This window comes from Cercospora beticola, chromosome 9, assembly GCF_033473495.1.
Source record: "Cercospora beticola chromosome 9, complete sequence".
In the NCBI taxonomy this organism is placed as follows: domain Eukaryota; kingdom Fungi; phylum Ascomycota; class Dothideomycetes; order Mycosphaerellales; family Mycosphaerellaceae; genus Cercospora; species Cercospora beticola.
Window position 1 is genome coordinate 107,307 of NC_088943.1, and position 16,504 is coordinate 123,810.

Genomic DNA, 16,504 nt, shown 5'->3' on the forward strand with positions numbered 1-16,504 from the left:
ATCAAGAGAAACGCGAGAGTGCGCGATTATGTTCCAGTCAAGCGGCAGTCAATATGTCGACGAGAAGTTCTCGCAGAGTGGTCATTGCAGCTTCATCTTGCAAATGTCGAGCTCATCGGCAGAGGCTTCGGCTGTTTGGGAAGAAGTTGTACCGGCAGTCCCAGCTCTGATTGAGAGTAGTGTCGACATTGACGTCTCGGGAAAGAAAGAGATGTTCGTTGGCAATTGCTCGGAAGCTGAGGATATCGTTGATCATCCCCGTTCGAAGTACTTCTTGGCGAAGGCGCCGTATTTGGCAATGTACTCATCTTGGCTTCTTACCTCTAAAGCCGTATACCACGTTTGGAGCGCCTCCCGACAGTTCACCTTGTCGAACTCGGTCTTGTGGTTGTGGTATTTGCAGAGATTGGTACGCCATGGTGTGTTCAAACATGTGATGTCCCTATCGTGCTTGAGCACAGCCTTGATAAATGCAGCGTAGAACTCCTTGGGGTACGATTCGAGCGCATCTGTGTCCATCGGGTTTGTAGACCAACACCAGACGGCCTCATCAACCACAAAGCCACACATTGCGGAGCTGGACGGCAGTGAGCTGTAGATTTTGTCGACCAGCTCGTGATGCAAGGATAAGAGACGCCAACCGTCTTCGCGTGTCCTGGCCAGAAGCGTCATGATATCGTTTCGTAGTTTCTCGACGCCTCTGCGGTCCGCGAAAGCGAACAGATCCACTAGCATCGACTGTTGGCGGGGATGAAGAGCAAGGCCTCCGCCGAACTCCTCGTCGTCATCATCACTGTCTTCGTCATCAGACGCCTCGGATCCTGCTTCGGATGGCGAGTCAAGGGCCGGTTTGGCGTCTTGATTTTGCACAGTATTCAAAGCATCGGCGACGCTGTCCTTGCTGGCGCTTGCTGGCGCATTTTCCTTCGGCGAGACTGTCTCGAGAATGAATTCTATCTCATCCTGGTAATCATCAAGATCGCTGTAGTCACCAGCGCGAGGAAGGCAGAGCTTTTGTTCATACAGCCAGTTCATGAACAACGAGAAGTCTCGAACGGTTTCTTCGTGTAAGTCGACCTTGCTCTCCTGCGCTTCCTTAAAGACAGACCAGGAGATAGGAAAGGCGCCTGCGAAATAATCCGAGTGTTTGCAGACCAAGCCTTTGTGCACAGTGAAAAGTAATCTTTCGGGGCCCACTGTAACGGTGAGTACACCTCCGTACAGGTCACTGCGATTGTCAGTTGGTTCCGTGGCTTCTCGCTGAAGCGAGACTTACTGAGTCGAGCTGTTCAAGATCTTTCGCCCTGTCCGATCAACAAGTTCTTTCTGACACGCTGTAGCTTCTGCCATGGTGCGATGGGCGTGCGCTTCGCACACCTGCCGCCTGTGCTCTTTCTTTTGCTGGTTCTTTGAAAGCTTTGGTCCTTCGGGCTTCTCTCGCTGCTTGAGAATCTCTTTGAGAACATTCTGCCCATACTCTCTGGGAAAGTCGCCGAGGCTTGCAACCACATTGCGGGAAGTCATGCGACGACAACACTCATATACGATTTGCATATGTATCGGATCTCCACGGGAAACGTTGTCCACCAAGAAAGATATGGCCCCTCTGGACGCTGTTTTGCCGTTCTGGTCGTTCTGCACGAATAGCGTGGTCACAACTAAGTTGGCAACATCTTGGATTTTCTCGTCACAAGCAAACTTGTAGAGTCGCACCAAGTCAATGTCGTGAACCTGATCGACAGAGATCTTCGAGCCCGCTACCATGCGCCGCATATTTTCTGGTTCGAAATCTTCTGGATGATCGCGACACGAAAGCGGCAGAGCAATAATTTGGCCCGTGTACAGCCAGCTTGCAAAGAGGCGGAACGTGGACTTCGCACATGATGTCAAGATGGCCTCTTGCCGCTGATCCTCGTCGGAAATGTTGTGCAGCAAGTTCTCGTCGATCAGTTTGTCGTAAAAGGCATCGGCTCGCTCACGCAGCACGGACGTGTGAATCCAGAATTCGCTTTCCCGTATCCCTTTGCCCACACGGAATCGAAGTGCTTGGAAATATTCTTCGAATACGGAGCTCTCGAACCAGTACTCAGCAGCTTCTTGTACGGTTCGCAGATTTGGGACATCCGAGTCGCTTACTTCATCGCAAATTTTGGGAGAGCCTCCTGCTTCGTCCTGCTCGAGGACTGTCGTGGCTGGCTCCTGCTCAGTGATCTCCGGTTCAGCTTGTACCCTCAGCGGCAACGCCGCGTCGACTTCATTTGGACCAGTGTCTTCACTGGGCGGCGCAGCCGCCTTTGATGCTTCTGGCTCCGCAGCGGTCTGGGGTTCCTGGCCGCATGGTTGTGGCGGAGTTACTTCTTTGGCAGGCTCAACAGGCGAGGCGGAGTCCAAATTTTCAGCCGGCGGTTGATGGTAGCTGGCTCGACTGGAACATTGCCCTCATCGGGTCCAGTCACTTCTGATGTCGTACAGGTCGCGGACTCCAGCTGAGAAGATGTTTCCGTTGCCGTAGATATCACCGTTGCTTGGACATTGCAAGTAAAAGTGAAGTTTGTGCTGACTGCAGCTGCAGCTGTCAGAGGTTCAAGCGAGGCATCAGAAGTCCGAGCTGCGACTGCGATTGTAGTCTTGTTATCTTGCCCAGCTTCCTCCATTGTGGCTGCCTGATGATGCAGCTTACGCCAATCGAAGAGGAAGGGGTCCCAACGAAAGTCGCATCCAGATGCGTGTGGAAGTTCAGCCTGACCGGGATGTACGGCTGATCGACCCGACGCGTGATGTTCGCGTTTCCAGCAGATGTGGATGCAGCGCGACAGAAGCATCACGGTACGACGAGAATTATATGCGCTCCCAAGAGACGATGCTCGTTTGACCTTCGTTCACTCATTATTCATACGTTGAGCGCGTAATCGCATATCATCTAGAGGTCCGCAGCGTCTAGCTCATCTGCTCCACTGCCGGTATTGCCCACCCTCCGAACGCCTCGCTATGTCTTATGGAAGCAAAAGCACACTCAAACAACCCATATCCATGCCCAGAGCATGTGGCTGGCTAGAAGCCACCTCCTCGATACTCTGACCATCCACCCTTAGCCTTTGGTATTTCCAAGCCCGCCAGAGCCATGTTGACCTTGTGCAGCCGCAACAGCAGTGTTCGCTCCACCTCTTCCGCGGTCTTCTTCGCTTCATGGTGCGTAGCGGCACGGATCTCCGTTCGAGGAGCGATCAGGATACCGTTGACGACATCCAGCCTTGCATCGAGCCTTCCGCTCTGGATCATGCCCAGGATTTCGAGCTCCATAGCGTTCGGTGCATTGGAAATGGGGGGAAAGGTGTTGGCCAGCGCGGCGAGGCTGACCTCGGAGAAGGGCGAAAAGTATGCAGTGATGCTGCACTCGCGGATGTGGGCGAACAGCTGGTCGACGTGCGAGCCAGGGTAGTTGCTCGCTTTCGCGCCGAGGAAGATGTCCATACTCCAATCACTGTAGTATCGTCGCAGTGTCTCGATGCACGCTTGGTACTTGGCTGTCGTGTACAGTGTGATGGCCTTGCGCATGTGCGGCTCCAGTTCGAGGAAAGCTCGAAACGGCCCTCCCAGCACGCGCTCCATAAGCTCATCGCGGGTCATGGTCGCCAGGGCGCACAGCCCACCGTAAATCGCAACATCATTGGCATTGGCCACGGTGCGCTCGAAGTTCTGGCCCAGTACCACTCCTGAGTTGTGGAAGTCGAAGGGCGTCTGCAGAAACGCCGCTGCAGCCTGATAGTACTCACTGTGCCCTAAGTGTGCGATGCCCGTGCCAACGTGGTAGATCGGTATTACCTGCTTCATCTCTTCTTCCTTGCTCCCGCTATTCCTTAGCCGCGTTGCGTTGGCGAGAAGCCCTCCAAATTGTGTATTGGCCAAGCCGCCGTTCAGCTGCGCCTGCACTGCTTGCAGCACCGATGTGTAGATCAATCGCAGGTACATGCTGTTCATGTGCGTGGGCATGGTGCAGTAGTCGCGCATCTTTCCAAATGCCTGAAACGCCGCATTGTAACCGGAAGTGCTCACTGACTGCGGATTTGAGGGATCTGGGATCGGCCCTCCGGTCTCAAGCAGGTGTGTGGCCAGATCTTCTTGACCCATGCGAATGCTTTCGCGGATCAGGTTATTCTTATACCCCCTCAGCTCACTCTCCAAACGACTCTGCTCCCGTCGATTCTCCTCGTCCTTTTGCGATGCCCAATCCACATCCACGCCAGCCAGATCTGACAGGCCAAGGTTACCAGCGAGCTCGGTCAGGCGATTGTAGAGTTGGACGTCTCGGCCGGCTTTAGCTTTGGCGAGGGCCATGGTGAGGGCTTGGTGCGAGAGCGAGGGACATCGAATTGCGATATGTGCGAGGCGGAAGGCGAGCAGCGTGCCTATATCACGCATGTCAGTGGATGTGGTCTTGCAATGCAGCAGGTGGCACACCTTCGTAGTTGTTGGCCCAGTTCTCGAGATCGAAGGTCGGCGGAGGCAGATTGCCCATCTCCACAGCGACAGGCTCGCTCGCCGGAGCACTGCCTTTGCGCGCCATGTTGGAAGTGCAGTTGATGTGGATGTCTGGTTGGAGGATGTGTTTGGAGTTCGTCGGCTGCAATCAAGCTGTCAGGCACCGGCGCGATGATGTTCCGATGTGGGGTCATTTTCGCATGCGTCACTTCCTCCCTTCTTCGTTCACTTCTGCATTGTCTACGGAAATCGCATCGCCGGCATGTCAATGACTCTTGTGCATCGGACCTCGAATATTCCTCTGAAATATCGTGATCCACGTGACCATCTGAAGCGACGCGGACGCGCTCGGATGCCTGCACGAGTGAAGAGGGACGGGGCATGGTTTGCGGGCAATATATTAGACAGTCTAAAAGCTTTGCGGCTGTGCCTGCATCGTGTATCTCTTGCAGATCAAGTATACTGCTACTGCCCGATCATCGACCCACCTCAAGCATCTCCTTGCCTCTCAATCGGACGCAAAAGCAATCCCAAGAATCCGAGAACCCACCAATGCGCATAATTCGTTTCTCCAAGCACCACGAGAAGACAATTCCTCCCGCGTAGTTCCATGCGCCACCTCTGAGATATCGCTGACATTGGAGTCACTCCCTTACAGCTCATGTCCGACTGGGCCAGAAGTAGAGCGCTTGCCGCTGGCTCGACCACTGAAGAAAGCGAGGGCCGAGGCGACGAGCGTAGCCAGTAGCCCAATGAAGAGGAAGGCCGTGGCGGCTCTGGCGCGAGAACATGGTGGTAAGGTCAAGATATGCTCCTTGGGTGGCGAGTCGCATGGGATCACGTCGCCGGCGTATTTGACGGCAGAGGTCTAGTCATTTGGTCAGAGATGTCCTCCACAATGATACGTGTTGTTCACTTACCACTCCACCAGCCAAGAAGAAGAGAGCAGCGAGCACGTCGAGGATGGTGGTCACCAAGGCCACGATCTTCTTTTCTCCGAGCGATGTGACCGTGGCAATGATGCCGATCGCAGCACTCAGCAGCCCGACTACCCCAACGCAAGCAGAGAAAGCGTGTACTGGCGTCCATGGATCGATCGCTTTGCCGCAGTCGCGTTTGGCGTAATAGTCGTGACACAAGCCCAGGAAGTGCTTCAGGTGCTTGTAGATGGAGATGGAGAGGCCGAGAACGATGGCCGCGGAGAAGAACTGCGATCGCATTAGTATCGCTGTCTCAGCAGGCGCGCTGGCGCCGACTTGAATCCAAAGTCGAACGAACGAGCTGAGAACCGCGACTGGCCGCGGAGAAAGAAGGCTGTCGATGCCACATACCTGAACACAGCGCGCAACCAGCGAGCCCAACTTCTTCTTCTCCATGATCTTGGTGTTGCCCTCGAGTATCGCTTGCGAACCCGATGTGGGTGGGTGGATAGACGACGCAGCCGGCGACGGAGGCGGAACGAAAAGAGGTGCAGGTTTGTTGTTGTCGAAGAAACGGAATTTCCGCATGCTCGAGCGAGAAGAATTGAACGAGCCAAGCGAGTGTTTGTTCTCATGCACGGTTCACTTTAGCGTCGCGCTAAAGCCCACATGCGCGTTGCCTTCACTTCTATTCTCACTGCTGTTTTAACAGCGCTGATGACGACGCAGATACCGTGGGAGACGAAGAGTTGTCTAGACAAGGACATTGTCCTACTCTTTCGTCGCAGAGTTGGTTGCACAGCGCGACTTCCGTGTCTGTGTGATTGCAAACACTTGCTGCTGCCCGCGGGCTGTGCCATGCGAACGGGGAAGAATGTCGTCCAAGAAACTTGGTTCCTGTTGTGTCTCATTCCGAGCGGTTCTGGAGATTATGGACTGCGCTGTGGAGATGCTTTGCGCTGTGCGGAGGAACGACCGGTCCCATCGTCAGGAGAAGGTGGTCGCATCCCAGTCCGATTCAGGTGGCACAACTGTGTTCATGTTTGAGCTGAGCAGCAGAGAAGCATGCAATCGCGTGGAGAATGGTAGTACTCCGGGTCGCATGCGTGCTTCGGATCTACCTCTCGTACGATGGAAGTGACATGAAGTCCAACATTAGAGCGCTGCTGTCAAAGGCAAAGCATCCCCTCACTCTCTGGATTATCCAACACGTGCAATGAGCAGGCTTATCGCGAATTTTTGACTGTGTTCACTCGACACGCTTTCGGAAATTGCCCTCGAATGTCTCCAGCACTTGAAAAACGATTTTGTATCTTATCAGAGTGCCTGCAAGCTTGCTAAAGACATTGAACAAAATTGTGGATTTTCCTGAGCGCTGACTCTCCTGAGCTGTACGATCTCGAATCTTGGGTAAACCGAGTCTCATTGAGCTGGGAATGTTCCAATCCAAAGTCGCGACGCACGAACTCAGAAAATTTCGAGAACGTGCCAAGAAACAGGACTGTCGCAGACCATAGATTCGCCAATGTCGTTCCCTGTGCCAAAGTCAGCATGGGAGGTCTCGCCCAAATAACTTCACCACCATCCTTGACCGACTGCAAGCTGGTCAGCAGGGACCTGCGCACTTTTCCAAAATCGAACTTGCGTTTCGCCCAGGCTGCTGGCAGCCAGCATTTAGTGATATACTCCCATGTCCGATCAGCCACGATAATCTTTCCTCTTCTTCGGCCACTCTTTCACCCAAACCTCCAACTGCTTGACAATCCTCTTCTGGACTCTCCTCACGCGCTTATTTTCGATACCATTCCAAATACTCATATCACTGCAATGGAAGCCACCCGGGACAATCTCGACAGGCACTTGTGGAGTACTCTGTAATGGTCCTCCAGGCAGGACTTCAGCGTCTGCCGAGACACTTGCCTCACGCCAGGGATCGAATTCGCCGTTGACAAAGATCAGGCGGCTCGTATTGATATTGCTCCAGCCACCCGTGTATGCATTGACATCCGCTTCTGTGCGGCCTGCTGCGAGGCCATATGTCTCTCCATTGGGGCCTGGGGGGAACATGAGACCGCATTGCCGCAAGGCGTAGTCTGTTGTCAAAAGACGTGACACTAAAGTAGGTCGACCTGGAGGGCTTCCGTTGTGCCAGTAGCCGAAAGGCTCGTTGCAGGTCATCCAGATCCACTGACGGTTGACCTGATTCGCCGGCGAAGTGTCAGTAAAGAGAGGAGAGGAAGCATTGTATGTGTCGTAGCACCGTGTGTTGTTGGTGGTGTTGAATTCGGCATATTTGTACGTCGATGAGCAGAAGTCAGGAAGTTTGACGTCTTTCCACCAGGCGGCGTAGCCATTGAGAGCTTTTTCGAGACCCACACCTTCTGGACCCGGGATGGTGATCTTCCGTTTTTTCGCATTGACAGCATTCTCGATGTAATCACACCACTTCCAAAAGCCTGTATCATCGCCGAACTGGTTGCCTTGCCAAGACCATGGGGCCAAAGCTAGGGCAGCCATGAAATCGTCGTTGTGCTCAACGTCCTGCATGCCGAAACGAGATTTGAGAGCACGCTGCTCTTCCTTGGAGCCGTGCGTCAGGATGCCGTCCATATGTTCGATGACGAGTGATACATCCTTGCTGCAGTTCTGAGGCATGCCTTGCTGTATGGGCAGATAGTAGGCCCAGTAGTCTGAGATGGCCTGCACAGGCGCGCTCGAAGCAAGGTATGCCCAGAAAGTTCCTGGGTCGACTCGTGCAACAGCTGCCGTGAGTACACCGGCATAACTGCCGCCCATCATTACCCACGGCACGTCTTGAGCATTGCTCCCGCCTTTCGGAGCAAATGGCAATTGTACTTCGCGAGCGAAGTGAGTGACGTCTTTGATGCTGTTCTCCAGCGTGAGATATGTTAAATTCGCAGTGCTCAGATCCGTGAAGGGACTGCTGTTGCCCCAATAGCGGTGTTCAAGCACAATCGTGGCTGCCCCAATGCGCTCCGCCAGGTGGCCCGTCATCTGAAAGGAGGTTAGCCATCTATTCGTTGCATTGGTCTCGCCCGGCGTGTAGAAGACTACTGGCGACCCGGGACCCTTCCAGTGTGTCGTATCGTAAAAGTAGAGCTGGTCAAAGGTGCCCAGATCTGGATTCTTGTGATCGATCAGCTGCTTGAACGTGCTGTGATGGTGCCTTGGCTTGAGAGCCACTTTGCCACCTGGCAGATCCGGTTGATGTCCCCAGGCTGCTACTGTGTTAGGTGCCGTCTCGATCGGACGCAGGGAATGCTTATTGTCTGCTTCGTTGGATTCTCACCCGCGGGAGGAGACTCACCAGCCATGGCTCGGCCATTCACAGACAGCGTGGCTGCGACCAATAATATAGAGAATTTCATCGTTACCCGTTACCGTAGACGGACCAGCAGAATATCTGGCAGTGTGCTGTTCTCGATGTTGCTTCGTGAAAGCAGAGAGGGGGAAGGACTGAGTGGTAGTTCCGTGCAAAAAGAAACAAAAAAATCCAGCTGTCGCTGTCACGTAGATTTCAATTCACGGTCCGTGCCGATACGCACCGAGTGAAGTTACCACACAGTGAGGGACGAACGCTCCACTATCACAATCAACTGCAACCACGAATGTCGAGGATGAGTTAGTTCCACAGCTCACCAATCACGCACGGTTTAGGTCATGGACATTCCATCTCCGGCTTGGTACAGTGCTGCCCATGTATAGACTCCAGGATTCGCAAGAGCTTATTTCAACGTGCCATCTTCTCATGCGCCAGCTAACACTCTCCGTCACAACAGTGCATCGAATGTTGTCCTGTCGTGGCAGCCCGCATGTCCAGGGTTGTTGACGCAGCCAGAGAGCGCTGAACGCCTTCCCTCCATCTTGTGCGATGTGCTTGCAAGTTGTCGCGACAGCATCGGTGCTACTTTCGCCTTGTCGAATCGAACTCGTGCGAGGCTGGCAATGTCGCGGTGGGAGCTGGAGATATCAAGCGATTTCACAACCGGTGCTGGACTTAACGCTTCGCAGCGACGTAGCATGGCAGGTCGCTGTCAGACGCCCGTTGGAGTCGATGGCACAAAAGACCATGTGAGTTGAAGTCGATGGAGGAATGCAAAGACAGCGCGGCTTTGCGGGTTGAAGAAGAGGAAGATCGCAATGCCCGGCTCGTCGGCTACGCGCTTCCGAGACCCACCTTCCCGACTTCCTCCTCCGCTCTCGACTTCTCTCCTCTTCCCTCGTGCCAACAGCACCCAGATACCGCGTACCACGCATCTCCTCCAAGCCACGCGATCCGCTACCACGTCGCCATGTCTCACAACACTGCAAATCTCCGCCGGAACGAGGCACTTCGCGAGGTTGAAGTGCTCCGCCTTGAGATGACAGACCGGCTTCGCAGTCCCGTCTGAGGCACAGTCGGAACAGAAGACAGCGAGTTCGCGCGATGCATGCCGCTTCCAGACTACTACACCGCGCACCAGCCGGGTCGATGGATATCATGGGCAAGACTTGGCCCTTTTCGACATCACTGAGGGAACCGGAGGGGCTCCCGCCGTGCCAGGGCATCTTCGCTGCCTTGCGAAGCCGCAGACGCGTTTTGCTTGGCCGAGCCTGTCCAGAACACGTGATACTGGACCAGCCTCGTGACCTTCGAGATGTAACGCGTGCGGTCATCTTTTGTTCTGGACGCTGACATGCGAGGCTCACATGGCAGGTCAATTTCGTGCAGAGACAGACGTTGGGGCAATCGTTGGCTCCATGTGATTGCTTGCCTCCTACCACGCACGATTTCTTCTACAGTGGCGAAAAACTCCGATGAGCCAAGATCGTACTGCATTCACGTGCTGCGCTTTGACACTGCTCCGCTGTTGACGTCTCGAACGGTAGGAGATCGCCGCCATCACCTGGTGAGGATGTCTCATCGCGAACTGGCACGCGCAACTCCTTGGCTAGCGAGAGGAGATCCATGGCTTGCCCAGGTGCACAGGAGAAGTATCACCAGCAACGAATCTGTGGGTGCTATTATCAGTGGGATCGTCACTTGCAGTCCATGGAAGCTGTTCGCCAAGCAAGCTGTAGACCCTCCGCGGCTTCGGCTCGTGACTTCCGCGTGCCGCCATGACAGCGAGTCCGGCACATACGAGGGCTGATCATGTCGTCGACGATCAAAGACATCCGGTGTGGATAGCTGCACTCTGCCCGAACGCTCACGCTACTGTGCAGATGCTCGAGCCGCCGACTCCTGAATTGTGGCACCATGATCCCGTTGCCAAACTTGCAGAAACGTTGTCATGGCTGAGACTCTACAGACGCCACACGACTGCCACGCATCCTTTCGCTTGTTGAACCGCAAGAGACGAACGTTTTCCAAAGCCTGCGTTGTGGCTGATCGATGCAATCAATGATGGACCCGTCTTGCCGGCACGGGAGACGGGACTGCGAGCTATGCACAATCATCCAGCTGCGAAGCAAGTACGAGCTCACAATAGGAACGCCAATACATTGCCCCTGTGCAACGGAAGGCATATATACTGCGGTCATTGCCCACGAATTCATTCTCATCAGCACCAGCACAGTCTTCACAACACTCCTTCCGCTTACCGCTTCACACTCGTCACAATCACACTTGTACCAAACATCACCCTCACAACTCAACCAAAATGCAGTTCTTCCTCCTTGCTGTCGCCTCTATGGCCATCGCTACTCCTGTTGCCCTCAAGCGCGAGGCAGAGGCTGAATCCAACACTGGCCTCGCAGCTCGCCAATTCGAGGCCTATGGTGGCTACTACCCACAGGGCCAGGGCCCCAACATCTACAACGGCAACGGCAACGGAAACTCCGGTGATGGCAATGGCAACTCTGGCAGCGGAAACGGTAACTCTGGCAACAACTCTGGCAATGGTTCGTTTCGGCATGCTCGTGTGCCCATGTGCATGGATGATCTGACAGTTCTCAGGCAACGGCAACAACATTGCTATCGGCGGCGACGACGACATCACCAACAACGATGACGATACCGTTGGAAACGACGACGGTGCCATTGGCGGTGATGATGACATTATTGGAGGCGACGATGGCAACAACGGTGGGGACGACGATGCCGTTGTCACTCCATTCGACGCATGCACTGGCCTCTCCGACACTCCCCAGTGCTGCTCCACCGACGTTCTCGGCGTGGCCGACTTGGATTGCGCTCCTGGTATTCTACCCCAGCCGCTATGAAACTGCAACAAAGACTAACATATCAACAGTCGAGGAGACAATCACGTCCCGTGACAACTTCATCGCTCAGTGCGCCGCACTTGGCCAGCGCGCCCGCTGCTGTGCCGTCCCTCTCGTAAGCGTCTACTCCACAGATTGATTTGAGCCCTTCAGACTGACATCGCACTCCAGCTCGGCCAGGGACTCATCTGCACCGCCCCAACTGCTTAAACGATCGAACACCAGTGACACGATACGACATCACGGACGAGGTCAATTTAGCTTGGTCTCGATGATCGATGACACGGAAGGCTGGAATGGAAACGGACGCACACACGCATGAAGAAAAGGAGTTGATGAAAACACGAGTTTACTTGGATGGAAGGGGACCTCATTCTGCTTCGTCTTGGGAGGATTTGGTGCTGCATTCTTTGAGGTTTTATTTTTTTGCTTGTCATGTAATGATAGACTATAGCTACGCTGGTGCATGAAATATAAGTTCCTTGGTCCTCAGTCGACTTCCCTTCTTGCCTAGCCTTCAACTATTCGAGTTACCTTTTTAGAGGCATACGCGATTGACTAAAAGGGGTTCTGCCGCTAATTAGTGCTAGAGATCTAAGTTCGGAAAAGGTAGGCGACCGAGGAATAGGCTAAACGTGCTCGGCTCAGAACTCCGGCCTGATGCTCTATTCCCGAGAGTTTGGTCCCATGTATCGTCGAATTCAGATGACTTGGTAGTGCAGTAAACTCGTACTGCACTTGAAGCTCAAAGTAAGGGAGGTCCGCAGACGCCCGCTTGTATTATGGCGCATCCAACACATTGTCTGGATATACGTTGTGAAGGAAAAGAGACTGTCGACACGGGAAGCGGACCTCAGGGATACGAAGGGAGAGTGAGACATAGCCCTGATGCCGGGGTTATCGATGCCTAGTCTCTCGGCGCTTGCCATACTAGATAGTTCTAGACCTAGACGGCGTATGGGGACTGTCGGTCTGAGAATGCTTTACGTATTGTGAACTCTGCGGCCGACTTGAGGCTAGGGCGTGGAAGTACATATGTACGGTGGAACACCATAAATAGTGCACGTGCAGGAATATCTTTTGTATTCACCACCCACTTTTGACTCAACATTATCGAAACTCCATTATACTACATCAACATGAAGCTCTCCACTACCATTCTTGTGACGTTGTTCTCGTCGTTCGCACGGGGACAGAACTGGGTACGCCAAGCACAATGCAGTTGCAGCCGGCTGTATTGCATTGCACGCATGCTGACCTGTAAATTGACAGAACTGTATCAACGATGATCGCACCGGTGACAACGGCGCTTGTATTCCGGACAACTGGAAGCAGGGTGACAAAAGGAATCAATGCTCTTGGGTACGTAAGAAAGGTCCAAAGATTGATATTCTGTCTTCTGTCCTTCAAAATTGAACGACCTGATGGAAGGCTTATGTTATACTCGCGTGGTGCTGACGTTGCTGGAATACAGAATTACCCGTGCGCTAATCCTGGGAACGGATGTTATCCATACGCTGATGGAACGTGGGCGCATTGTGGTCCTTATGTACCGAATCCATGAGAAATGAACAAGTTGATTAATGATTTTCGTTGTTCTGAGCGTTGTTTCAAGACTTTCGTGATTCAAAAGTATCTCTTTTCTGTGCTCCAGGTACGATACTATCTGAGCTGGAAGAGCCTTTCACCTCAAGAACGATCATAGCGAATCCCTGAGAGTCCTTCCAAGCCCTTGTTGCTCTCTCGCTTCTCTGTTCTTCATTGCATTCTTTCCAAGCACTTGTCACTTCCTCGCTCGTTCGCTGCTTCGTGGTTTACATCGTAGTGGTGAATGGAACCTTGGTGGTCATGGTGATGACGCTCTCTTTGATGCCGGTGCTGACGATAGGTTTCTGAGTAGTCGTCACTTCTTCCCTGTAGGAAGTGGTTGGTTGGACGATTGTGGCTGTGATGGTTTCGACGGCGGTGGTTGCGATGGTCTTCTCGGGATTCTTGGTCTTTTTCTTGCGCTCCTTGCACGGGGAATGGTCATTCAGGTCCTTCTTGTAGCAAGCGCGCTTTCCGTGCGGCGAGTAAGCCATCATTCTCTTGTTGAAGCCACCTGTGACCTCGCACTTGACCCAGTCCTTGGAATGCAGAGCAGCATCGAAAATCTGGTCTTTGCACTGGTTGAACAGCCACAGGTTCGTCTTTTCGTGGACGTAACCTAGGGCTTCTCCCCATTGGATCCAGAAATCGCCGCAGCGGTAGCCCTCGTGGGCGGTAGCTACAAAGACGTATTAGCACAGAACTCTAACGTGTGCTTGGAAGTGGTGACTTACAGTTGGGGTGCTTCTCCAAAGTGGCTTGCATTCTGCGGATACATAGCGTAAGTTCTGTTCCGTTAGCGGTGTGGGTGTCCGAGGACCAGACGTTCACTGTCCAGGCGGACGATAGCGGAGCCAGAATGGCGAGCATGATAGCGAAGAGCTTTATGAGCTTCATTTTGGCGGTAGGTGTATTGAGCTGGTGATATTAAGTGGTCCGAGTTGTGAAGGTCGAGCAAAAGCACTTTTTGATATAATGGGAAAAGGTGGGCAATCGAGTAGTACTTATACTTGCCTCGAGGAAAATAGCTCCTGATGCTTGGCGCTTGTCCTCAGTAAATCTACCCAAGGTATAAAACTTGGTACCAGAACTTGAGGCCGCAAGCAAACACATCGAACCAGAACTGGACTCACAAGGTGATGGACCATGAGGATGCTCACGCGGAAAAGCTTCTTTGGCCTCTGACACTATCATTCCTTTGGCGCATTCTCGCCATCCTTGTAGGTCATGATCTTCCTGCTTGGACCTTGATACGCCGACCAGGGAACGGCAGCTATTCAACACTTTGCGCGGATCGACACTTCATTTGTGAGCTCATACCCATTTGCAGATATTTTGTTGCATGACTCCGACGCAGAGTCTGAAAATGAGAGGCAAAAGTGCTTGCAGTATCGTATAGCTGATGTAGTTGGAAGTTTGTCTTTGCAAAGGGTATTTCTTGCATGCAGCTCAACATATTCCTGTACTTTGAGGTCTGTCTCCTGGTCTGTGTTTACTGTAAAGCCATGCCCAATCTTCCGTTGATTTGGTTCAAGCCCAGTCGTCCTCACCTCCTGTCCCTAGCTCTTGATTTCTACTCTAAAATGTCTACTCATCAGCTGGCATCATGCTTCACTTGTCCATTGCAGCTTCTTCCCATCGTCCACCGGAGTCATAAACATCGTCTTTCATGTGCCATAGCCATGCAAGCTCTTCAGCTACTGTAAACAGAACTCTCGAGCGACCGGGTGCTGAGCTGTAGTGCAGCGTTTCGCTTGATTCCCAATCGAAGCAATTAAACACATAGCATGTGTTGGAGCACATTGTGGACTACAACCGATGGAACGAAAAATTTGAGTACTCGACCTGCGACTACGCTATACCTGGTATGGTACTCGTGCAATAGCGTGTATGCTCCGCTTTTCACAGTACTCAGCGCTCCATTCATAGAGAACAACTCGACCACTGCAAGTGGGCTTTGTCGCTCCAGCTGCTGCGCGCAGGCACTATGTAAATACGCTAAGCTACAACATCCACAAACCCACGGCTTGATCGTCCCTCCCGGGTGTTGTTCGTCTTTTCGTGCCAGTGAACTGCTCAAATCGTGTATTCGATAGATTTTATTAATTCCCACATCGGATTCGACCACGGTGCCTTGGCTGTACCTAGGAGCAAGAGTCTGCCCCGGTAGAAAAAAGAGCTCATTTTTACATGGTGGAAGACTTCCGAAGGCTCCCTTTATTAACCTCAACTTTTCTCTGTCGGTTCTTCCTCGTAGTGGTACAATGTTGCGGTAAGAAGAGCTATTGGTGACAACGCAGCTGGCCGACCTCGAATGTCAAGGAATTGCCTCGCACTATCTCCCAGAAAATCGTTGTTCGCATTCGATCCGACCCAAGCAGGATGGCCATGATCAACAAACATATCCACTATGAAGGCTCTGAGTGGCGAGCTCTCAGGGGTAGCTTCTTAGGCGCGATCTGCATGACTAGCTGGGAAGTATACTGTGCTATCTTGGTCATAGTCGTTTACGCATGCAATCAAGCTGTCGATAGTCGCGGGTTTCTAGACTCTGTCTTCAAGCTTCTCGCCAAGAATGAAGCTCTTGACCAGGAGTCACAGCTCTATCGGGTTTTTGGGATCCACACCGTGGGCTTACATAAGGAGTCTACTTCCATAGAGCCATTGTACATAGATCTCAAAGACGTCCAGGTCATCTTCAGGCTTCGCGATCATTCCGTCCTCGCGAGTGGCCCTTTTTTTTGTTGCAGCCCTGGAAAACGGCTGAGTCTTTCAAAAGAAGCTTTTCATATATCGTCCACCGCTGGGTCTCGTCTCCAGCTCCAACTTCAACAGTGCGGAATTCCCGTTAGAACCTGTCGAGCTTAGCGATGTACTGAAACCTCCCAGGTTTCATGTACCCACTGCTTCTGATTGTTCGTATTGCTTCTCAAGTCGATTGCCATATTGACTCGCAACAATGCTGGATATTGCAAATGAGTTGAATGGCTGTGAATTGCCAACACGCACAGTAGGCGACGGTGACAGCTGGACCGCAGCCCACCACGAAACTCAGGGTCGGGCGACAGAATATCGAGCTCACTTGATCCTTGCACTTGCAGCTCACTGTCAGCGCCCTGCGAAGCACCATCGTTACCTCTAGATCAACTCATCGATTGTCGGGTTCGTTATAGCCGACCTACGACTCGGAAAATAGATTCCTGCAGGTGCACCGTCCGCTACAGTGTAATGATTCTTGCAACTATGACTGACAGCGACTCACACTTCTTCCAGCAGTCTCTCTTCACTAGATA

The 16,504-nt window shown here is 52.9% G+C and overlaps 6 protein-coding genes across 6 annotated transcripts; 1 reads left to right on the top strand and 5 right to left on the bottom strand.

Annotated features, from left to right (window-relative positions):
* Window positions 1–252: 252 nt before the first annotated feature.
* On the bottom strand, window positions 253–2,654 carry RHO25_012315 (uncharacterized protein; the record flags this gene model as incomplete). Its single annotated transcript, XM_023604964.1, has 3 exons — window positions 253–1,228; window positions 1,277–2,420; window positions 2,471–2,654. The coding sequence occupies 3 exons, from the start codon at window positions 2,652–2,654 to the stop codon at window positions 253–255; spliced, it is 2,304 nt and encodes a 767-aa protein (XP_023448456.1).
* A 397-nt stretch (window positions 2,655–3,051) lies between these two features.
* Window positions 3,052–4,564, bottom strand: RHO25_012316 (uncharacterized protein; the record flags this gene model as incomplete). Its single annotated transcript, XM_023604965.2, has 2 exons — window positions 3,052–4,406; window positions 4,459–4,564. The coding sequence occupies 2 exons, from the start codon at window positions 4,562–4,564 to the stop codon at window positions 3,052–3,054; spliced, it is 1,461 nt and encodes a 486-aa protein (XP_023448450.1).
* Window positions 4,565–5,131: 567 nt separating this feature from the next.
* RHO25_012317 (uncharacterized protein) lies at window positions 5,132–5,987 on the bottom strand (the record flags this gene model as incomplete). Its single annotated transcript, XM_023604966.2, has 3 exons — window positions 5,132–5,347; window positions 5,400–5,687; window positions 5,811–5,987. The coding sequence occupies 3 exons, from the start codon at window positions 5,985–5,987 to the stop codon at window positions 5,132–5,134; spliced, it is 681 nt and encodes a 226-aa protein (XP_023448457.1).
* Window positions 5,988–7,097: 1,110 nt separating this feature from the next.
* Window positions 7,098–8,788, bottom strand: RHO25_012318 (uncharacterized protein; the record flags this gene model as incomplete). The annotated part of the gene is made up of 2 exons (XM_023604967.1): window positions 7,098–8,638; window positions 8,728–8,788. 2 exons carry the CDS (start codon window positions 8,786–8,788, stop codon window positions 7,098–7,100), a joined length of 1,602 nt encoding a protein of 533 aa, XP_023448451.1.
* Window positions 8,789–11,062: 2,274 nt separating this feature from the next.
* Window positions 11,063–11,834, top strand: RHO25_012319 (uncharacterized protein; the record flags this gene model as incomplete). Its single annotated transcript, XM_023604968.2, has 4 exons — window positions 11,063–11,303; window positions 11,359–11,601; window positions 11,654–11,739; window positions 11,796–11,834. 4 exons carry the CDS (start codon window positions 11,063–11,065, stop codon window positions 11,832–11,834), a joined length of 609 nt encoding a protein of 202 aa, XP_023448452.2.
* Window positions 11,835–13,438: 1,604 nt separating this feature from the next.
* RHO25_012320 (uncharacterized protein) lies at window positions 13,439–14,108 on the bottom strand (the record flags this gene model as incomplete). Its single annotated transcript, XM_023604969.1, has 2 exons — window positions 13,439–13,890; window positions 13,946–14,108. The coding sequence occupies 2 exons, from the start codon at window positions 14,106–14,108 to the stop codon at window positions 13,439–13,441; spliced, it is 615 nt and encodes a 204-aa protein (XP_023448449.1).
* Window positions 14,109–16,504: the final 2,396 nt, after the last annotated feature.